The sequence below is a fragment of the Pelodiscus sinensis genome, chromosome 1 (assembly GCF_049634645.1).
Source record: "Pelodiscus sinensis isolate JC-2024 chromosome 1, ASM4963464v1, whole genome shotgun sequence".
Classification (NCBI taxonomy): Eukaryota; Metazoa; Chordata; order Testudines; family Trionychidae; genus Pelodiscus; species Pelodiscus sinensis.
The window spans coordinates 331,874,448-331,897,810 of record NC_134711.1 but is presented as its reverse complement, the minus strand read 5'-3'; the positions used below and the strand labels follow the sequence as shown (position 1 = coordinate 331,897,810).

General features: G+C 48.2%; 3 protein-coding genes across 3 annotated transcripts; 1 reads left to right on the top strand and 2 right to left on the bottom strand.

Annotated features, from left to right (window-relative positions):
• Positions 1–948, top strand: LOC102446632 (olfactory receptor 52B2-like). Its single transcript, XM_025181532.2, has one exon. It carries the CDS (start codon positions 1–3, stop codon positions 946–948), a length of 948 nt encoding a protein of 315 aa, XP_025037317.2.
• An 8,991-nt stretch (positions 949–9,939) lies between these two features.
• LOC102446395 (olfactory receptor 52R1-like) lies at positions 9,940–10,887 on the bottom strand. Its single transcript, XM_014570391.3, has one exon. It carries the CDS (start codon positions 10,885–10,887, stop codon positions 9,940–9,942), a length of 948 nt encoding a protein of 315 aa, XP_014425877.3.
• A 10,640-nt stretch (positions 10,888–21,527) lies between these two features.
• On the bottom strand, positions 21,528–22,526 carry LOC142827419 (olfactory receptor 52E4-like). Its single transcript, XM_075923008.1, has one exon. The coding sequence runs from the start codon at positions 22,524–22,526 to the stop codon at positions 21,528–21,530; it is 999 nt and encodes a 332-aa protein (XP_075779123.1).
• Positions 22,527–23,363: the final 837 nt, after the last annotated feature.

Here is a 23,363-nt window from a genome sequence, read left to right as displayed (position 1 = left end):
ATGTCTGGTTACAATACGACCGACTTCACCGACTCAACCATCTTCATCCTGCAGGGCATTCCTGGCCTGGAGGCCGTCCATGCATGGATCTCCATCCCCTTCTGCACTATGTATGCCACAGCTGTCTTGGGGAACTTCACCATCCTCTTCATTGTGAAGAGGGAACCGAGCCTCCATGAGCCCATGTACTATTTCCTCTGCATGCTGGCTGTCACCGACCTGGTCCTGTCTACATCCACCCTGCCAAAAACCCTGAGCATCTTCTGGTTCAATTCCAAGGAGATCGATTTTAGTTCCTGCCTCACCCAGATGTACTTCATGCACTGCTTTTTAGTGATTGAGTCTGGGATCTTCGTGGCCATGGCGTTGGATCGCTACGTGGCCATCTGCCATCCCCTGCGACATTCCACCATCCTCACAAACCCTGTGGTGGCCAAAATCGGCCTGGCTGTGGTGATACGCAGCAGCATTCTCGTACTGCCCACACCCTTCCTAGCAAGATGGTGGCCATATTGCCTAACTAACATCATCCCCCACACACACTGCGAGTACATCGCCGTGGTGAAGCTGGCCTGTGGTGACATCCGCATCAGTAGTTACTATGGCCTCTTTGTGGCTTTCTTTGTGACTGGTCTGGATGTGTTTTTTATATCCGTGTCCTATACTCAGATCCTCAGAGCTATCTTCAGGCTCCCCACAAAGGACGCCCAACTTAAGACTTTTGGGACCTGCGGCTCCCACCTCTTTGCCATCTTAGCTTTTTACATCCCAGCTCTCTTCTCCTTCCTCACACACCGCTTTGGCCAGAACGTGGCCCAGCATTTCCGCATTCTCATTGCCAACGTGTACCTCCTGGTGCCCCCCATGCTGAACCCCATCATCTACGGGGTGAAGACGAGACAGATTCGGGATCGGTTGCTCCAACTCTTGAGTCATAAAGGGACCTAACGTTTTCTCCTGGGGCTCTGGGTTACCCACCAAATTCCATTCTTACATGGTATGGCCTCCCTGGACAACCGTGCCGACTCTGGTGCTGGAACAGTTGGCGGTGGACAGGGTGGCCATACCATGTAAGTATGGTAACAGACCTGGCTGGTGACAGGGTGCTGGGCCTTTGTTCCTGAATCACTGACTGCACACTCAAAAACACTTAGGGTATGTCTACACTACAGAGTTAATTTGAAATAACAGACGTTATTTCAAATGAACTGTAATAGCTTTCTACACATACAAACCGCTATTTCGAAATAAATTTGAAATAGCGGAGCCTGTATTTCGAATTAGGTAAACCTCATTCTACGAGGAATAACACCTAATTCGAAATAGCTAATTTGAAGTAAGTGCTGTGTAGACACTTATTTCGAATTAGGGGGCCTCCAGCCATTCCCAGTTCCTCCTGGTGGCCACTCTGGGCCAAACCAGGAAAACTCCTTTCCTCTCCTCCAGCCCTGGGGCCCTTAAAGGGGCAGACTTTGGCCACTGGGCATGTGTAAGAGCCAGGCCTGCCAGCAGCTGCAGACCCTCAGCCAGTGGCCACTGGACGGCAGACACCTCTCTCCCGCCCAGTCCCCCAGCACCCAGGGGCCAGCCAGGGGCCGTAGCTGGTGCGCCCCCTCATGGACTAGTGTGGATATCGTGGACCTCATTGAGATTTGGGTGGAGGCCCCCAACTTCCATGATCTCCACACTAGGTAGAGGAATGTGGCCGTCTATGGCTGCATAGTGGCCACCATGGCCAGAAAAGGCCACCGACGCACCCACAAGCAGGTGTGCCTGAAGGTTAAAGAGCTGCGGCAGGCATATACCAGGGCCACCAGGGGCAGCGCCGCAGCAGGGGATGACACGTGCCCCTACTTCCCTGCCCTCGACTGACTCCTGGGGGGCGGGGCGGTCCATGCCAGCCCAGGAGGCAGCGAGCCGGGACCAGAGGGCCCTCACCCAGGCACACCAGAGGGGCCACCGCCAACTGTTCCAGCATCAGCAGGGTTGTCCAGGGAGGCCATAACATGTAAGTGCCAGCACTGTCCCCTACCCGGAGAGGGAGACCAGGGACTGCGTGCATGGGCCATACCTCCCACGGATCACGGAACCACCTGTGCATGTGCGAGCACGTGCCATGCCACCCTTGGGCAGGTGGCTCCAGCTACGTGACACCCAGGGGCCGTGGCCCAATAGGCACATGTGTGTGTGAAGAAACCTGACATGCCTCCGACCCCAAGGCGCGACCCAGAAGGACGCTCTCCCTTCACATACACCCCTCTACACAGAGGCAATGGACATCTCCCCCCCACCTCCACCCCAGCCACACTATACATGGCACAGGGGCACAGGAGAGGTAATTTCAGCCCCCACTCCATCTTCCTCGCTCCCCCTACAGCCCAGCTGAGCCACACACTGGTTCCTGGCGCACCCCCCCGCCCAGCGTACCAGCTCCTGGCTACCTCCTCACAGCTCAGCTGAGCCATGTGCAGGCTCCTGGGTCCCCACCACTCTACAGCTGCCAGAACTTTCTGATCTTGGAACATCTGTGGTTATGCCAGACCACGGATGTTGCCAGGCCAGAGAATCCTGGATTCTAGAGGTGCATCCTGTACTTCCTTATTTAACAATGAGTAGTCCTGTGGCACCTTAGGGTATGTCTACACTACAGCGCTAATTCAAACTAACTTAATTCGAATTAGTTAATTCGAACTAAGCTAATTCGAATTAGCGCAGCTAGACTTAAAAACTAGTTTGAATTAGCGTTTTGCTAATTTGAACTAGCATGTCCACACAGAGTGGACCCTGAACAGAGGTTAAGGATGGCCGGAAGCAGTGCCGGCAGGGCATCAGAGGAGGACTTAAGAGCGTGGAGCTGCTGTTTCAGGCTAGCCGAGGGCTGCGCTTAAAGGGTCTCGACCCCCACCCCGGACAGACAGTTCTCAGGGGTGCCCCGCTTGAAAACCAGTCCTGGCTTGGAGTGCCCGGAGTGCCCACATGAGGACCATCACGGCACTCGGCCATCACCCTGGCTGCACTTGCCACAGGCTGCCATCTGGGGAGAGGGGGCAATTGGGGGGCTGCAGGAGAGCTTCCACCCCCAGAAGCCCGCAGAGCCAGCCCAGTCCTCCTCGTCGGGGGCTCGTACCCCATTCCTCCCTCACCTCCTTCCACTTACCCTTCTCTAGCCCCCCTTCCTGATGTACAAAATAAAGAAAATGTGTGTTCAAAAATAGAATCTCTCTTTATTGAACAAAACTGGGGGAGACTGGGAAAAAGAGGTGGGAGAGGGGAAGAGAGAGGGTGGGAGAGGGGAGGGCAACTAAAATGATCAGTGGTTTGGAACAGGTCCCATATGAAGAGAGGCTAAAGAGACTGGGACTTTTCAGCTTAGAGAAGAGGAGATGGAGGGGGGATAGGATAGAGGTCTATAAAAGCAAGAGTGGTGTAGAGAGGGAGCATAAAGAAAAGTTCTCCATTAGTTCCCATAATAGAAGGACTAGAGGACACCAAAGGAAAGGAATGGGTAGCAGGCTTCAAACTAGTAACAGAAAGTTGTTCTTCACAAAGCAAAGAGTCAACCTGTGGAACTCCTTGCTGCAGGAGGCTGTGAAGGCTACAACTAGAACAGAGTTTAAAGAGAAGTTAGATCAAGTCATGGAGGTTGGGTCCATGGAGTGGTATTAGCCAGGGGGTAGAAATGGTGTCCCTGCCCAAAGTTTGTGGAAGGCTGGAGATGGATGGCACGAGACAAATGGCTTGGTCACTGTCTTTGGTCCATCCCCTCCAAGGTACCTAGGGTTGGCCGCTGTCGGCAGACAGGCTACTGGACTAGATGGACCTTTGGTCTGACCCAGTACGGCCATTCTAAGCTCAGGGCTCAGGGTCGGAACGAGGTGTACCGGTAGTTCGGAATAGGAATCCTAGTCCGAACTACCTAGTTCGAGCCCCATGTAGCCGCGCTGCACGGGGTTCGAACCAGAGGGGATTTAAAAATGGCGGCTCCCCGCTTATGCAAATGGAGCCCGGGAAATTCAAATCCCGGGCTTCATTTGCAAGTGCGGTATGCCTACATTACCCCGCTAGTTCGAACTAGCGGGGTAGTGTAGACATACCCTAAGTGAGTTAATGTTAGGAATTCTGGCTGTTGGGCCGTGCTGCTCTGCGACCAAGGGGGTATCTGACCAACTCGGGCCATCAGGTCACACAGGGAGACCTATGAAACTGTGGGTGGAAGAAAATGGATGTATATTGGAGGGCATGGGTGGCCCAGTTTGCTGAGCAGCAGAAGGGACTGGTCTGGCCGCAGCGGGGGTGGGCACCCGGCCTTCCTGAGAAACCAGGCACCAAGAGCTGGGAACCAGGGCCTGGATCTAGAACTTGTTTTGCCTGTGGGCACAGGGGACACCGGAGGAAGGAGTGCCCCTACTGGGTAGGAGCAGGGAGGCCCCACCCCAATGTAAGAAGGAGCTGAACTCCTGCTTGCTATCAGCCAGCTAAAAGGAGAGCCCTGCCCTGGGGGTGGGTGTGCTCACTCAAATGGTTTAGCCCTGCAAGATAATTAACGGTTGATGTGTAAATACATCTCATGCCAAGAGGGGGAGGGAATACGAGGTGTGGTTATGTAAATCCAATTCAGCCAGGGCTGATGGAGGATAGGTTGTTAGAATGGAATGTGATGTATTGTAACTAATTTGGGCTGTTGTGGGGGTCACAAATCATGCGACCCCTAAATGTGGGAACTGTAAAATATGACACCAGTGCTTGCAGGAGAGACACCATCATTGTAAGAGGTCTCACATGAACAAGCCTCCCCCTTCCAGAACTGAGTGAATGTTGTTGGGGGAGAGGGGAAAGGGCTTGAGCCAGCCTGCTCCATGCCTGCCAGGTGTGAGCTGTAGGACTGGTTCAATCTGCCTCCCCCCGCCACTTGTTTTAAGGATAGACCTAAAGCAGACTCCACCAGGAGTCTTTTTGCTACTCCAGTGGAACCTGGAATCTTTTGCAAGCCTAGGTGATGGCTAAAGAGTTGAAATCACTAAGACTATGTCTACACTGGCAGCTTCTTGCACAAGAATAGCTGTTCTTGTGCAAAAACTTGCCTGCTGTCTACACCGCATGAGCGTTCTTCCGCAAGTAAATTTACAGTATGGCGTTGTAAAACAGAGCTTCGTCTGAAAGGGTGTGTCTAGACTACAGGGTTTTGTCGACAAAAGTGGACTTTTGTCGACAAAACTATACCTGCGTCCACACTGCCTTTGAGTTATGTCGACATAACATCGACAAAACTCAGCAGTTTTGTCGACGTATGTAAACCTCATTCTACAAGGAATAACGCCTTTTGTTGACAGAGTTCTGTCGATAGAAGGCATTATTGCATCTACACTGTCCTTTGCGTCCACACTGTTATGTCGACAAAGCGGCTTGCTTTGTCGACAGAACTGGATGTAGTCTAGACGCTCTTTGTCAACAGAAGTTTTGTTGACAGTATCTGTCGACAAAACTTCTGTCAACAAAACCCTGTAGTCTAGACATACCCAAAGAGTTATTCCTCTCCCCATGAAGAATAAGCCCTCTTGTGCAAGAGCTCTTCCACAAGAGGGCAGTGTAGACAGATAACATGAATTTCTTGTGTAACCCCCAAGGAGATTGCTTGGATTCCCGGGGCTTTGTCTGCTGGCAGCTCAGGGAGAGGCACTCTGAGTTTGCCTTGGCTCCCCCTCCCTACCAGGGCCAGAGTCTGCCCGGCAACCCATGGGGAGTGAGATGCCCCTCCCAGGGGGAAGGAGAGACCATTGTTGAGGGGAGTCTGGAGCCAGCCAGGAAAAGGGGAGGACTGAGTGTGTGGGAGCTAGTAAGCCCCAGGCCTGCATGCAGGGTTCCCCCTGAGAGCTAGCCTCTAGGGACCTGAAGGCAGGATCCCTCAGCTGGGTTTATGTCTCCACTGTTGATTCCCAGTTGTGGAGTTTGCTGGGAGGCTTCCCCAGCCAGGCGGAGTTGGCTCCAGCTCCCTGGGTGAGAGAGTCACTGCATGGTCAGCTGGGCTCTAGCAGCAAGTTCAGGGCTGCTGCCTGCTGGGTGGGTCTGGAGGCTGGCCTGGGAGGCTATAGTTTTGAATTTTGGTGCAGTTGTGTGGTCTGCATCTTGAGCCCTGCACCCCTTCACGGTGAGGGGAAATTCTGGGACCGAAGCAGCCTGGTTCCTGCTTGAAGAGGACCCCTGTGAGAAGAGAGCAGCCCTTTGCAGAGACTGCGTCATCTCTCAACCTGAGGCTCATTCATGAAGTGTGTGAGTGCACCAATTTTTAGTTAGTAAGTCAGGGAATTTGTTTGGGGATTTTATTACCTGCAGCCTATTAAACTGTGGAGGGATTTACTGCCTTCTCCCATGTGTGAGTCCTTTGGGCTGTACTGAACCTAGTCAGCTCCACTGCTAAACCACTGCAGAGAAGGATTGTGTGGTCAACAGTCATCAAGGGCCCCAACAAAGTACGCGTACCAATGGGACACTAACTTCACAGTTGCAGGGCACCGGTGACCCTAAAAATAATGTTTTACCCTGTTCTGTTATAATTGTCTCCTGTTTAATATAATTGTGTTTATTATAGTGTATGTGTTTGTGTTATTTTCTGGGAGTCTCCAACTATCTGGCGAATACGTGGGGATTATCCTGGGCTAGAATTTTCCTCCCAAGCTGCCCTGGCAACCCTGCTAGGAAGGAGTGAGGGGGGTGGAGGCACCGCCAAGTACATCAATCAAAAAAAATAAAATTGAGTAGGTGGCGGGATCCAGAAGAACCCAGACCTATCCATCCGAACCTGAAAGGAGATTGGCTCTAAAAGAAGGTAACCAGGTGGAGAGGGGGCGCTACACTTGCTCAAGAAGCCCCTATGGTTAAAATGGCCATCAGGGCTTTCTTGAGCAAGAGAGCATCTACACTGCCATGGATGCTCTTGCACAAAAGCACATCTCTTTTGCAAAAGCACATGGCAGTGTGGATGCTCTCTTGTGGAAGAGTTTTTACACAAGAACTCTTCCGCAAAAGAGTTCTTGCTCAAGAAGCTGCCAGTGTAGACGTAGCCTAAGAGCTGAAGTCACTGGTTTGGCCTGGAGCCAGACCCAGTGCAGCCAGCGGAGTGGCTGGCAGGAACGACCGGCGGGGGGCCGGTAGGAGACTGGCGGGCAGCAGGGGCAGCACACAGGTGGCATCACATCAGGCTCTATGAGTGGAGTCATCAGGGTGATGTGTCTGGGTCTGCACTGACTGGACAGAACTGTAAGTGGGGCGTTGGAAGTGGGGTACAGAGAAAGTTTAGGTAAGCGAATAGAACCGTTACATTATTGGACTAGTGAACTTGAGAGGGAAAGGAGATTGCTCAATCCATTTGACCTGGGACGGTTACTCGTGGGGGGTTATGAACTCTGTTTGTGGTATTTTCCCAAACTAATGCCATGTGACTTCTCTCTCTCTTTCATTAAAAGTTTGTTTTCTACGCTCAGACTCTGTGCTTGCGAGTGGGGAAGCATTGCCTCTCAGAGGCGCCCTGGGTGTCTGAGTTTCCCAGATTACTGGGTGGGGGCTCAAGCCAGTTCTTTGTTAGATGGACCCCTAGATATTGAACCCGGCCATGGCTGCTGTCGCCTGACCCGGCAGAAGGGCTACACAGATAATATGAACAATGGGTGAGCACCTCTTGTGAAGGCATCAGGAGGGCCACGAACATGTTGGGCCTGTGGGGATGTGGGGCATCTGAAGAGGGAGTGCACCTGGGGGACCTGCAGGGCCCCAGCTAGCCTTGAGGGAAAGGCTAAGCCACAAGTGGTCTGGAGGAGGGCCGGGGCCTAGGGAAGGCACAAGCAGTGTTTCTGTTGCCACACTGAGGGCCATATCAAGAGGCACTGCCCCCAAGGAGTGGATCAGAGGGCTGAGAAGCAGGTTCAGTGCTAGGCTACTTCAAAGGAGGGAGTGGTGAGGGCAAAAGCCCCCAGGAAAGGAGTGTCTGAGGCCAAGAGGCCCAAGATAATTCTGGGGACATGCCTGGGAGCAGGCTGTGTTTCAGTGGGGACCAAACCCTTGCTAGGGTGGAGAAATAGTCATGCTCTCCTTGCAAATACTATACACTATTGACTGACACTGGAAAGGAGAGTAAAAGGCATTCACTCGGGCTTCTACAGTTTCTCTGGGGAATGTTTAGGATCCATGCTATACAAGAACAAGCGAAACAGAGTCCTGTAAAAACAGATAAAGGGTCTCTGGGTTTGAAACTTTCACCAAGCTGCTGGTTCCTATTTCCAGCTCGGGCACAAACTCACTGTGTGTTCTTGGGTAAATCACTTTGTTGTTGCCTGGCTCAATCATTCCACGACATGGGGATAGCACTGCCCAGCAGCCTGACAAAAACGCTTCTCCATGTAGGGGTCTAAAACACCAGGCAGAGCATGTTAGACCCAGTTTCACTGCTCAGGTTCAGCCCCTGGGCAGTGGGTGCCCTGGAGTTCCAGAGAAGGGGCTGTGTATGTGTATAAATGGCCGGTTAATGGAAGGGGCTGTGTGAACTACTGAATCCATCCCCAGCCTCTGACCAGAATCCCTCCTTCCCAGCTAATACAGGGGTCTATCCTTCTGTCTCTCCCAGCGGTTGTCTTCCTGGCTCAAAAGCTGATCCCTTATCCTGCCCTGAAGGCCTGGCTCTCGACAAAGGATTCCCAGTCCCTCCCCCTTGCAGGTGCCCTACCCACCCCCAGTTGGGAGAAACCAAAGCTACAGAAATGAGCCACATTTGGTCTCTGCCCACAGGACTCTGAACCTGAAATGTAGGGCCCAACCCTACTCCGAACCCTCAGCTGCTTCGACACAGCTCCCTGCCTTCCCTGTCCATTTCTGACTGGCCTGCCGGCCCCAGCACTGCATGGTCAGTGCATAGATGACAGCTTCTCCCCTCTGAGCACTGGATCAGAAGGAGCCCAGAAGGGGTGGAGAAAGGGACAAGGAGATAATCCAGGTACGTTTCGGGGGCGGGGGAGTGAGCAACAGAAGTGGGGCCCTAGGGAAATGTCGGAGAAAGGGGTAGGGAGTTGAGGGGAGCGATGGGGCATGTAGAGGGGCTCAGAGATCTAGTTATAAGAAGTTAGAAAATCTCAGAGGGCTAGCTGTGTTAGTCTGCAATTTTAAAAACAATGAGAAGTCCTGTGGCACCTTAGGGTATGTCTAGACTACATGCCTCTGTCGCCAGAGGCATGTAAATTAGACTACCCAACATAGACAATGAAGCGGGGATTTAAATATCCCTGGCTTCATTAAAATAAAAATGGCCGCCGTGCTGTGCCGGCTCAGCTGATCGTCGGCAAAATGGGGCAGTCAAGACACGGATCGGTCGACGAGGAAAGCCTTTGCTGACCGATCCTTTATGCCTTGTGAAATGAGGTTTACAGGATCAGTCAGCAAAGGCTTCCCTTGCCGACCGATCTGCGTCTTGACTGCCCCCTTGTGCTGATGATCACCTGAGCCAGCACAGCATGGCAGCCATTTTTATTTTAATGAAACCGGGGATATTTAAATCCCCGCTTCATTGACTATATCAGGCAGCCTATTTTACATGCCTCTGGCGACAGAGGCATGTAGTCTAGATGTACCCTTAGAGACTAACAAACATTATACCATGAGCTTTTGAGGGTAAAAGCCACTTCATCAGATAAATTGGGGTGGAAATCTCAGAATCCAGAGTATATATAGAGTATATATATATATATATATATATATAGAGAGAGAGAGAGAGAGAGAGAGAGAGAGAGGTTTCACATGGACCAATCCCTCAGTATTTCACAGGGACACAGCAAAGTAAGGTCAGGAAAGGATTTAATATTTCTTTGAAAGCCCAGCAAGAGTTTCAGGGGGAAAAGCCCAGCACCAGCTGGCTCTGAATGAAGACCACTTTGGGAACTAGATCTTGAGGAGACAGCTTTAGGTCCCTTTCTGGAAAAATAGCTGGAGCAGCCTGTCCCGGATCTGTTTGGTCCTCACCCCGTAGATGATGGGGTTCAGCATGGGGGGCACCAGGAGGTACGCGTTAGCAATGAAAACGTGGAAATACACAGCCACATTGTGGCCAAACCGATACGTGAGGGAGGAGAAGAGAGCGGAAATGTAAAAGGCTAAGATGGCACAAAGGTGGGAGACACAGGTACCAAAAGTCTTCATCCGGACGCACTTAGTCGGGAGGCTGAAGATGGCCCTGAGGATTTGGGCATAGGAAACGGTAATAAAAAGCACATCCAGACCAATTACAGAGAATACCACAAAGAGGCCGTAGTAACTACTGCTATGGGTGTCAGCACAAGCCAGCTTCACCACGGCCATGTGCTCACAGTGTGTGTGGGGGATGATTTTGTTATTGCAATATGGCCACCTTCTCGCTAGGAGGACATAGGGCATTACGAAGACGCCTCCTCGCAGCACCATGGCTAGGCCAATCTTGGCCACCGTGGGGTTAGTCAGGATGGTGGAATGTCTCAGGGGATCACAGATAGCCACATAGCGATCCAACGCCATGGCCACGAAGATCCCAGACTCTGTCACTGCGAAGCAGTGAAGGAAGTACATCTGGGCGAGGCAGGCACTGAAATGTATCTCTCTGGAATTGAACCAGAAGATGCTGAGTGTTTTGGGAAGGATCGAGGTACACAGGGCTAGGTCTGTGATGGCCAGCATGCAGAGGAAATAGTACATGGGCACATGGAGACTCCTCTCCATCTTCACAATGAACAGGATGGTGAAGTTCCCCAAGAGGGCTATGGTGTACATGGTGCAGAAGGGGATGGAGATCCAGACATGGGCCGCCTCCAGGCCAGGGATGCCCAGCAGGATGAAGGTGGAGGGGTTGGTGAGGTCGGTTGTGTTGGACTCTGACATGGGGTAGGGCAGAAGGTGTCCAAATCTGAGGCAGAACGGTGTCTCCTAAATGTACTATATGTTCTCCCAGCTTCGAGTATGTGATCAGGTTCTAGGGCATTGGTTGCAGTACAAATACCTGGAAAGAGAGGCAATTTTAATATGAGACTTCACATGCACTACTGGAGGCTGGTTTCATGAGTGAATCAGACTGGTCTTTCTTCACACATTAAAAATCACATTTTCATTATTCAGAGAAATAAACGATGAGCCACCAACCTTACTCCTTCTAATTCCATAAGTCATGGTGCTCCATGCATCAATCATTCATATACCTCATGGGGTGGGAAACCTAAACAGGTGCCATCAGGAAATCGGAGCGTTGAAATTGGTTAGACATCATTTTTCCTCAATGCAATGAACCCAGGTTTGAGGGTACCTGATGAAGTGAATTCCCTGTTCACCGATTTGCACAAAATCTGAGAGCAGAACATGTGCTGGAGAAAATATCCCATGTAGAACAAAGGAAAAGACCTCAGAGACAATGGTAGCAGCTGCATGGAAACACCTTCTGGTTCACAGCAGTTGCCAAAGCAAAGACAAACTTCAGGCACCTAAAGGTTGGACTAGATATGAATTTGAGCTCAGTTTTGGTCGCCCAGTGTCTATGAAGGACATAGAAGATAGAAAGGGAGGTTCTGAGAAAGGCTATGAGAATGGGGGAGGCTGGTGCACATGGATAGACTGGACTGTCTAGGACTGCTGAGTTTTCGGTGGAGACAGAGAAGAGGGCATATAATGGAAGAAAAGAACATAAGGGCTTGTCTACACTACAGAGAAGATCGACGCTAACAGAATAACAGAACACTGGGGCCGTGTCCAGACTCAGGGTTTTTTTCGGGAAAAGTAGCCTTTTCCCGAAAAAACTTCCCCTGCATCCAGACTCAAGCCGCGTTCTTTCGAAATTATTTTGAAAGAACGCGGCTTTTCTTTCGATGGCGGTAAACCTCAATTTACGAGGAAGAACGCCTTCTTTCGAAAGTCCCTCTTTCAAAAGAAGGCGTTCTTCAATGTAAAGAGGCTGTCTTCGAAAGAGAGCATCCAGACTCGCTGGGTGCTCTCTTTCGAAAATTCGGATTTCTCTTTCGAAAGATCCGCCTGCAGTCTAGACGCGATCTTTTGAAAGAGGCTCTTTCGAAAGATGCTTTCGAAAGAGCCTCTTTCGAAAGAAGCCTGCAGTCTAGACATAGCCTAGAACTGGAAGGGACCTTGAGAGGGCATTGAGTCCAATCCCCTGCCCTCACGGCAGGACCAAGCGCCATCTAGAGTAGACCATCGATGCTGCCGCAGTCGATCTTCTGGGGTTCGATTTTGTGGGTCTAGAGAAGACCTGCTAATTCAAACTGGGAGGGTGCTCCCTTTGGTGCCAGTAGTCCTGATCATTACGAAGAGTAAGAGAAGCCAATGGGAGCGTGTGCTTCCTTCAACCTCATGCTGTGTGACTGCACCAAAATGCGATTTAAGATACTTTGACTCCTGCTATGTAACTAATGTAGCTGGAGTTGCAGATTTTAAGTCGACTTTCCCCTTTAGTGTAGACCGGACCTAAGTGATTACATTCAAATGGAAAAAAAACCCAGAGAGCATTTCCCAACCTGTAATATCTATAGACACATTGTGCTTAATTCCCTCAAATGGAGGCAAATTAAGAGCAAACCTCTTTGGAAAGAAAAAAAATAGAAAATTGGGAATTTGTTAAGAAGAGTCTGTTAGGGTGTGTCTACACAGCAGGGCTTAACTCGAAATAAGCTACGCAAATTGAGCTACGTACATTGCGTAGTTTATGTCGAAATAGCTTATTTCGAAATTGGGATGTCTACACAGCACTTATTTCAAAATAGAGCACTCTTCCTCTGACTTCCCTTATTCCTCGTACAATGAGGGTTACAGAAGTCAGAGTAAGAAGCCCTCCAGCTTGGCAGTATTTTGACACTATTTTGAAATAGCTGCCTGCTGCGTAGATGCAGACTCCGTTATTTTGAAATAACCCTAGTAATTTCAAGATAATATTGCTGTGTCGCGATACCCTTAGAGAGATAAAAGTTCATAATTCCACCGTCAAAATAGTGGACAACTCTGGCTAAAATTTTTCTTCCATAGCAAAGGGAAGGCAGCGATTTGTGGGGAGAAATCAATATATACGAAATTGAAAGAAGGAAATAGCAAGTAACACAAAGTGGAAATTATTAAAATAGATAAGGGATGTTGGCCACAGCAGGGATGGAGCCACTCTTGGCAGAGCTAAGGAAAAGAAAATTACATGAAGAACAAAAGAAATCGAAGAAACGTTTTAGCCCAATTGCGAGGGGTTGAAAGGAAACTTGTTAATGTGCTAGAAACGATAGACATGTTCCAGAAATAGTTTTGATCTGCATTTGGAAACAAGCAATTTTAGGTACAGATTGAACATCCCTAATCTGGCACTCTCTGGTCCGTCAACATCCATGTTTCAGCATGATTTTAGTTAGCTGGATGTCCGTTCACCGTGGCTGTGTCTAGATTGGCAAGTTTTTCTTTTCCGTTAAAAGCATTTGCAGAAAAGAGCGTCTAGATTGGCACGGACGCTTTTCTGCAAAAGCACTTTTCAGCTGTTTTTAAGTTTGCCAAAGTTTTTAAGCATTTGGCCTGAAATTTTCTCTTTCTTTCTTTCTTTCTTTCTTTCTTTCTTTCTTTCTTTCTTTCTTTCTTTCTTTCTTTCTTTCTTTCTTTCTTTCTTCAAGCATAACAGTTCAGGCAACTTCCCAAAGGAAGCTAAAACAGAAGAGCCCTTGTTACTCTTGAAAAACATTTATAATTATTCAGATGCAGAACCCTAGCACCTCCATGCTTTCAGGCAGATAGAAGTCATATAAGAGCCCCACTGTTAAAAGCCAGAGCACTGAGTTGCAAGAAGAGGAGGCTACAGAGCCAACTCCTGAGAGCGTCACTCAAGTCACAGACCAGAAAGGGTGTTTTGCCTCAGAGGGACCTGGGTGAACTATGGACCATGGCCTCAGACTTGGCTTTGTATTGCGCATCAACTAAGAAATTTCCTCCTGAAGGATCCCACTGAATCCCACTGAATCCACATCGGGTGGCAGTCCCGTTGACGGGTAGGGAGTGGGGGAGGAGGAGAAGGGAACTGCCAAGGGAACATTTTGACCCATCACACCAGAGCAAACCCATCACCAATATGAAGGACCCTGGGATGTTTCATGACTGTGCAGAGCAGAGAGGACCACAGACTTAATCTCTACCCATTAGCCAGTTCGCACTGGATTTGCCAAACAAGTGAACTCCTCACCAAAGAATAAATACCTGTGAATTCTGAGAGGGACCTGTCTTCCCTGGGAATCCCCCTCAGGCAGCCGTGTCCCGCTGCTCTCTTGGCCCAGTGTCTGCAAGAGCATCCCACGCCGAGAGCTGACACAGGGGTGTGCACTGGTTATAACACAACTCCGTGCAGTCCCGGTGAGGTTGACTCAACCTCTAGTGTTTAATTAATCACCGGAAGGCGAATAGGCTGGAGACCAGAAACACTCTAGCCAATCTTTCTCTCTCTGTGCTTTTTATCCCACTTTATGAGTAAACAGTAGTTAAGGGACTTCCCCGAAGGGAGATGAGAACTCCTCGGTTCTCCCTACATCAAGGCGGAACTGGCTGTTCTGTGTATTTGTTTATATTTAAAATTTGCACTTGATTAGTAAGAAACCGAGGGTTAATCTATAGTTCTCCCTATGGTTTAACACACTGTAAATGCCCTTGATGGCTAAATAGCTAGTAAATGGACAGACCTGGAAAAAGATGCCAAAGGGAGATATGAACGCTTTTTGATCCGTCTTTAAGGGATCAGAGGTCAATAGCTCTCCTCAGTAACTACCGTCATACTGTGCAGTACGGCTCACGGAAGGATCTAAAAAATGCCCAGCAAAGGATAATGACTATGAACATATCCTCTCGGTATAGATAGGTAAACTGAGGCATAGGGCAAGGTGACTTGACTAAAGTCGCACAGAGAATGACAGAACCGAGAGGGTCCGGCCTTCCCTACTCTAATGATGGTCTTTTTCTCAGTACCTGTGTACTTGACAAGAGGGAAGTGGGTTCAGATTTAGCAAGGTCAGTTGGTTCAGAGGTGGGTGATGGACCTCACTGGGCGAAGAAGGGTAGTGCGGAGAACAGAAGAAGGGTAGTGTGGAGTCCCCTGGAATACCCTTCTCAGCCTCTATCGCACTGTGAGCCTGTGACAAGCTGCAATCCTCTTGTACACAGAGAGGGACATTTCCAGATGAGTTAAGAACATTAGAACAGGTGACAGGGGAAGGATCACATGATAATTCCCTGTTCTGTTCACTTCCTTTGGGGCATCTGGCATTGGCCACTGCTAGATGCCCCAGAGGAAGTGAACAGAACAGGGAATTATCACGTGATCCCTCCCCTGTCACCCATTTCCAGCCACTAACAAACAGAGGCTAAGCACACCACTGCTGCCCATCCTTGCTAATAGCCATTGATGGATTTATCCTCCATGAATGAATCTAGCTCTTTTTTGAACCCTGTTAAAATCCTACTCTTCACAATATCCTCTGGCAAGGAGTTCCACAGGTGGTGTGCTGAGTGAAGAAATACTGCCTTTACTTTGCTTTAAACCTATTACAGTAGACTTCCGATAATCCGGAACCTATGGGACCTAGGTGGTGCCGGATTATCAGATATGCCTGACTATCAGGAGGTACTATAATCTGGTTATATATATATACTGTATACATTTTATACTGTATATAAAGTGTTCTTAACCCTTTTTATTGTACATACTGTATACAGTATACTGTCATGTTTTAGTGTTTTTAAGCCTTTTTTGCCCTTTTTGCTCAGTTCAGCTGCTGCCGCTGTTACCTTGTGACTCATTTTTTGCTGAAGTTCACTCACTAGGCTCTTGCCATTTTGATGCCAGACTATCAGGAGTGCCGGACTTTTGGATGCCGGACTATTGGAGTTTTACTGTCATTTCATTATGTGACCCCTGGTTCTTATGTTATGGGAACAAGTAAATAACTTTTCCTTATTCACATTTTCCATACCAGGCATGATTTTATAGACCTCTATCATATCCCCCTTTAGTCTCCTCTTTTCTAAGCAGAAAAGTCCCAGTCTTTTTAATCTCTGCACATATGGCACCTATTCCAAACCCCAAATAATTGTGTTGCCCTTTTCTGAACCTTTTCCAATGCCAAGATATCTTTTTTGAGACATACGCAAATGAGAGAGACTTGGAGTGAGCAATACCTCACCCTGGCTGATGATACCAGCAGGGTTATACTGTATATTCCGGCGTACAAGACGACTTTTGATGTTAAAAAACATCCCCCAAAAATCGGGGGTCGTCTTGTACGCCGGGTATACATCCCAGGCGCGCCTGGGATGCCCCGCCGCCAGCTTCCCCCGAGGCTTTGCAAAGCTGCTGCGGCTTTGCTCCCGGTGCCTCTGGTCTGCTGGGGACCGTCTCCAGCAGACCAGGGACACCGGGAGCAAAGGAGGCGGAGGGGCGCTGGGGTATAAGATGAAACCCTATCTTTTAATTAAAAAATTAGGGGGTCGTCTTATACGCCCAGTCGCCCTATACGCCGGAAAATACGGTAGATTTCCAAAGCACAGACTGCGTCTGCTTCCCCTTCCAATCTCCTTTGTCTTCTGGAGCTTCTTTCAGGTGTTCAGTGGGCAGGGTGAGGGGAGAGACAAGTGATGACTCCAGTCCCCATCTTTTATAATTTCTTCCAGCTTGCTAGAAAGTCTGGGCATGTGACATGGAGGATCCACTCCCATTGGCCAAACATTCTCCATTGTTTGTGTGCTCCCTGTGAGGAAGCTTCTGACATAGAATCCCATTCTATCTGAGAAGTCATGGAAGAGAGGGAAGATTTCAAATGACTGGAAATGGGCAAATAGAACGGCACTCTATTTAGATTTAGGTATTCACATGGGCTGTGTCTAGACTGCAGGGTTTTTTCGAAAAAAGTAGCCTTCTTTCGAAAAAACTTCACCTGTGTCTAGACTACAGCTGCGTTCTTTCAAACTTAAATCGAAAGAACGCGGCTTCTCTTTCGACAGCAGTACTCCTCATTTCATGAGGAAGAATGCCTTTTTTCGAAAGTGCTCTTTCGAAAAAAGACGTTCGTGAAAGCAAACAGGGCTTTTTCGAAAGAGAGCATCCAGACTGCTTGGGTGTTCTCTTTCGAAAAAGCGGCTTGCTTTTTCGAAAGTACTGCTTGCAGTCTAGACGCTCTTTTTCGAAAAAGGCTTTTTCGAAAGTATCTTTCAAAAAAGCCTCTTTCGAAAGAGGCTTGCAGTCTAGACGTACCCATGGAGAGGACATTTACAAAGTATGTGGATGTTACCAAGATGAGAGGGGTTGCAACTGCTTTAGAGAAGAGGATCATAACTCAAAATCACCCAGACAAACTGGAGAAGTAGTCTGAGGTAAATAGGATGAAGTTTAATAAGGAGAAATGCAAAATACTCCACTTAGGAAGGAACAATCCGCTGCACACATACAAAATGGGAAGTGACTACTTAGGAAGAAATACTACAGAAAGGGAACCAGAGCTCATAGTGGACATCAGGACTCAAAAAGCAAACATAATCCTGGGATACATTAAAAGGAGTCTTGTTTGAAAGCCATGAGAAGTCATTCTTCCGATCTACATTATGGTAATTAGGCCTCAAATGGAGCACTGTTTCTAGTTCTGGGCTCTACATTTTAAGAAAGATGTAGACAAATTAAAAAAAACCCACAAGAGAGCAAAAAGGGATAAAAGGTCTAAAAACTAAGACCTATGAGGCAAGATAGGAGGGGTCGCCACTGCTTGAGAGGAGAGGGTCATAACTCAAAATGACCTGGAGAAAAGAGTTTTTAAAAGTTTAATTAACCTGGAAAAGAGAACAATGGAAATGGACATGATTGCCGTTTTCAAGTAGTTTAACGGTTGTTACAAGGACGATAAGCACTGGGCTTAAATTGCAGCAAGGGAGGATTAGGTTGGGCATTTAGGAAATTACATTCTGCCAGGCTCCTTAAGCACTGGAATAAATTGCCTAGGGAGGTTGTAGAACCTCCATCAGTCGAGATATTTAATAGCAGGGTAAGCTAACACTTTTCAGGGATGAACTAGAAGGCTGGACTAGATGACCTGTCGAGGTTTCTTGATTCTCCCATTCCTTTGAGGGGACTTGATGACAACAATAGATACTGTCTGGCTACTTCTCTGTTGTCCATGAAAGGCTGTTCTGAGGTGTTTCCAACCTCCCGTCATACTTTAGGACACAAAAGAAGATTTTGTAGCTTCACACTCAATGGGAGCATGTACAACCCAGTGAGACATCAATGTTTAGCAGATAAAAATGTTTAGAATGGTCCACCCAACGTTTGCTTTGTTCAAAGAGTGTATTAAAACCTTCACCATGATGTGGAGTACAACAGAGCTGATCCAGTAAGTGATGGGAGAGGGGAGGAGAGGAATGTAGCCTGGGAAGGAGCTATAGTGGAATTTAGGTGGGTCAGGCCAATCTGAGCAGAGATTCTAAGTTCGTCCTCTCTATCCCAGGTTACAAGTGAGTAGAACCTTAAGATTCCCCATCGTGAGGGTCGGCAGTTGATCGACAGTCACACTTTAAATCAGGAAATGCAACGAAAATCAATTTTATTGCCACGGGAATAACGATTACAAAAACCACAAAGAAGATGGCACTGAGAACACAGATGATCTGGATTTCTTCCCCAGCTGGCATTAGCAAAATTAAACTAAAACGTATCTAAGTGTACAGATACTAACTATCTAACAGCATTTCGTACCCATGGTGCTCTTAGGCTACATTTAGACTGCAAGGCTCTTTCGAAAGAGGCTTTTTCGAAAGAGACTTTTGAAAAAGCCTTTTTCAAAAAAGAGCGTCTAGACGACAACTAGTACTTTTGAAAAAGCAAGTCGCTTTTTCGAAAGAGCACCAGGCAGTCTGGATGCTCTATTTCGAAAAAGCACAGTTTGCATTACACAGTGCCTTTTATCGAAAGAGTACTTTCAAAAAAAGGTGTTATTCCTCATAAAACGAGGTTTTCTGTGTCCGAAAAAAATGCCATGTTCTTTCGATTTACTTTCGAAAGAACGCAGCAGCACTCTAGGTGCAGGGAAAGTTTTTTTGAAAAAAAGGCCACTTTTAAAAAAAAAAACCTGTAGTCTAGACAAATCCCTTAGGCTATGTCTAGACTGCAGGCTTCTTTCGAAAGAGGCTCTTTCGAAAGCAACTTTCGAAAGAGCCTCTTTCGAAACATCGCGTCTAGACTGCAGGCGGATCTTTCGAAAGAGAAATCCGCTTTTTCGAAAGAGAGCACCCAGCGAGTCTGGATGCTCTCTTTCGAAGACGGCCTCTTTACATTGAAGAACGCCTTCTTTCGAAAGAGGAACTTTCGAAAGAAGGCGTTCTTCCTCGTGAAATGAGGTTTACCGCCATCGAAAGAAAAGCCGCGTTCTTTCGAAATAATTTCGAAAGAACGCGACTTGAGTCTGGACGCAGGGGAAGTTTTTTCGGGAAAAGGCTACTTTTCCCGAAAAAACCCCTGAGTCTGGACACGGCCTTAGTCTCCCCAAAGACTGTGTGTGGAAGGACCAGCCTCCCTTCTCCTTCACGGCCTTAGAGCAGGTGGAGCATGCGATACCTACAAGCAAGACTTAAACAATATAAAATAAGCAACATAGAAATAGAAAGATAGAATCGAGATACGCATTTGGTTTCTGACCTCGAAAAAAAACAAGTTGCAATCTGGAGCAGGCTCTGTCAGTAACGGCTGCAACAGCCCCGACTTCCCCAATTCCTGGGCCTATATTACCCTTTTGGCGCCAAAATGTCCCAGATGTTCAACCTCTTGCTCTAAGTTGGCCTTGGTAGCCTAAGATTTCTGTGGGTGTCTATACGTGATTGGAGGAAATATGGGGATAGCCCATAAATATTTATGAACGAGAACTGACTTTTTTTTTACCACAGCGGTTAGGTCCAGGAAATCTGGTACTTTAACTTTTGTGGAAGTAAGAAAAATCAGTTGGTAGAAGTTGGCAGATTCTGCTTACTGGTTCCAATCAGAATTAAGTAACGGCCTTCCAAATCCAGTCAAGCTACCCACAAAATGTTCTTTCCTAATACATACCTTGAAACATAACAAGAAATAAATCTTATTTATCATCCACTACCATATTTCTGCTAAAGCTATATCATGAAGAAAATGTAACTCAGTAGGCCCCTTGCATTGCTAGCATGCTATCAAAATATATCAGGAAAAAAAACGGGATAGCATAGGACAGATATAGCTTGGCAAGCTACAGAAGCAAGCCAGCAGGGTAGGGGTCTGTAGAAAGAGGTGGGAAAGGAGGGAGGAATCTCAAGGCAAGTTGAACAAGACGCAGCCCAATGAAGTGTCCATACACCAAACCCCCAGAGCGTCACGTTGACTATGAACAGTAAGATCAGCAACAGGTTTAAAGTCTTTTTGACTCTCCAGTGGGGTGACTCAGGGAAAGAATCCAGCTCCGTGTCAATGACCATCTCTTCCTGGAGCTTGCTCAAGAAGCCACAGCACCAGGAGAAATTCCAGCTACACACTGGAATAAATTGTCTAGGAAGGTTGTGAAACCTCCATCACTGGAAATATTTAATAGCAGGGTGAGCTAATACGTTTCAGGGATGAACTAGATAATGCTTAGCTTGGACATGACTTCAGAGGGCTAGTCTAGATGACCTGTCAAGATCCCTTGATTCTCTCATTCCTTGGAGGGGAGTTGATTACTACAATAGATACTGTCTAGCTACTCCACTGCTGCACATGAAAGGCTGTTCTGAGGCGGGGCTGGCCTTAGCATGAGATGAACTCAGGTGCCAGATTGTGGGGGGCACTACTAGGACCCAGAGTGTAGAAAATTGTGTCTGCTGCTGTTAGTTCTCCTTTATTTGAGTAGGTAGCGGAGCAGTACCATGAGAGGAGTAGAACAGGAATAAGGCAGAATTGAGACCTTTCAAAGTTTTGGCCCAAGCGAGGGGGCATGGGGGCGTCATTTGAGCTCCCTACCTCAGGTACCAAAATGTTGCAGGCTGGCCCTGCTCTGAGGCGTCTCCAGTCTCCCATCATACTCTAGGACATGAAGGAAGGTTTCATCGCTTCACACATAATTGTAGCCCATACAACCCAGTGAGATATCAATGTTTTTAACAGAAAAAAATGTTTAGAATGGTACCAGACAAGGTGTATTTTATTCAAAGCGTGTAGCAAATCCTTCACCATGATGCAGGGTGCTACAGAGCTGATCCAGTGAGTGATGGGAGAGAGAAGGAGAAGAGTAAGTCACTGTGGTGGGGGTCTGTGTAAAGAGGTGGGAAAGGAGGGAGGAGTCTCGGGGCAAGTAGAACAGGTGGCAGCTCAACGAAGCGTCCATAGACCAAACCCCCAGTGTGTCACATTGACTACGCACAATAAGGTCAGAAACAGGTTTTAGGTACTTTTGACTGTGCAGTGGGGTGATTCAGGAAAAGTGTCCAGCTCTTCATGGAGCTTGCTCAAGGAACCACAGCACCAGGAGAAATTGTTAGGTCCCTTTATTAGTAAAAATCTGGAATAGACTGTCCCGGATCTGTTTGGTCCTCACCCCATAGATGATGGGGTTTAGCATGGGAGCTACCAGGACGGACACATTGGCAATGAGAACATGGAAATGCAGGGGCACATTCTGGCCAAATCGGTGTGTGAGGAAGGAGAAGAGACCTGGCATGTAAAAGACTAAGATGACACAGAGGTGGGAGCCACAGGTCCCAAAAGTCTTGAGCCGGGCGTCCTTGGTAGGGAGGCTGAAGATGGCCCTGAGGATCTGGACATAAGACACAACAATACAAAAAACATCCATGCCAATCACAGAGAATACCACAAAGAGGCCGTAGTAATTACTAATGCGGGTGTCAGTGCAGGCCAGGTTCACTACGGCCATGTGCTCACAGTACGTGTGGGGAATGATATTTGTTCTGCAATATGGCCACTGTCTGGCAAGGATGGGATGGGGCACTAAGAGCACGCCACCACGCAGAGCCACAGCCAGGACAATTTTGGCCACCACAGGGTTTGTCAGGATGGTGGAATGTCTCAGAGGATCACAGATGGCCACGTAGCGATCTAAAGCCATGGCTACGAAGATCCCAGACTCCATAGCTGAGATACAATGGAAGAAGTACATCTGGGCAAGGCAGGCATTGAAATCAATCTCCCTGGAATTGAACCAGAAGATGCTCAAAATTTTGGGCAGGGTGGACGTGGACAGGACTAGGTCGGTGACGGCCAGCATGCAGAGGAAATAGTACACGGGCTCATGGAGGCTTGGCTCCCTCTTCACAATGAACAGGATGGCAGAATTCCCCAAGAGGGCTATGGTGTACATGGTGCAGAAGGGGATGGAGATCCAGACATGGGCCACCTCCAGACCAGGAATGCCCAGCAGGATGAAGGTGGAGGGGTTGATGAACTCAGTTATGTTAGACTCTGACATGGCATAGAGGAGAAGGTGTCCAACTTTGAGGCAGAACGATGTCTCCAGCATGTATCGTATGTTCCCCTTGACTTCCTGTGTTTGCTTAGGGTGATGGTCACAGTAGAAATGTCCAGCTCTCACGTGTCTCCTGTATTCACTGTACTTACCTCAGACTTCCTGAATGTGCCCAGAATTATGTCTGTAACCCTGTGTGGAGAGACAACGTAAATATGAAGCATGACATGCACTGCTACATGCTCTTCGCATGGGTGAAGCATGAGTCTTTCATTGATCAGAGAAATGAATTATGAACAACCAACCCTACTAATGCCACTTCTGTATTTAATGATGCTCCATCTGTCAATAATTCCTACCAGTTGTCCTATAACAAACCTTAAGAGGCAGTAGCAGGGAAATGAAGGTGGCTATTGGCCATTCCTCGTTGTTCATTAATTGAATGAAACTCAGGCAGAGACGGTGACGTAAGGAGTCCCTCATTCAGCCAGTTCCTCAAAAATCTGAGAGTGGAAAAAACACCAAACCTTTGCCAAGACATGTGCCAGGGGGAACCATCCCAGCTACAGCATTCCCATGGGGAGAAGACCTGGCATCACCAACAGCAGCTGCATGGAAACACCTGCTTTTTGGCATCAGTGGCCAAAACAAAGACAATTTTTGGATGCCTAAAGAATGGGATGGAGGAAAACCTGCTCGCAACCTGCACTCGGTTTTGCTCACCCAGGGTACGTCTACACTGTGGGGGTATCCTGGAAATCCCCCACTGCATCCAGAGAACACGTTTGCTCTTCCACTTTTTTTCCCGGAAGAGCAAACACGCTCTTTTGGGAAGCCCTGTATTCCTCATTCCACGAAAAATAAGGGCTCCTCTGAAAAAGAAGGCTTTTT

Coding starts and splice junctions, on each gene's coding strand:
- LOC102446632 (XM_025181532.2), top strand. CDS start 1: ATGTCTGGTTACAATACGACCGACTTCACCGACTCAACCATCTTCATC.
- LOC102446395 (XM_014570391.3), bottom strand. CDS start 10,887: ATGTCAGAGTCCAACACAACCGACCTCACCAACCCCTCCACCTTCATC.
- LOC142827419 (XM_075923008.1), bottom strand. CDS start 22,526: ATGCTGGAGACATCGTTCTGCCTCAAAGTTGGACACCTTCTCCTCTAT.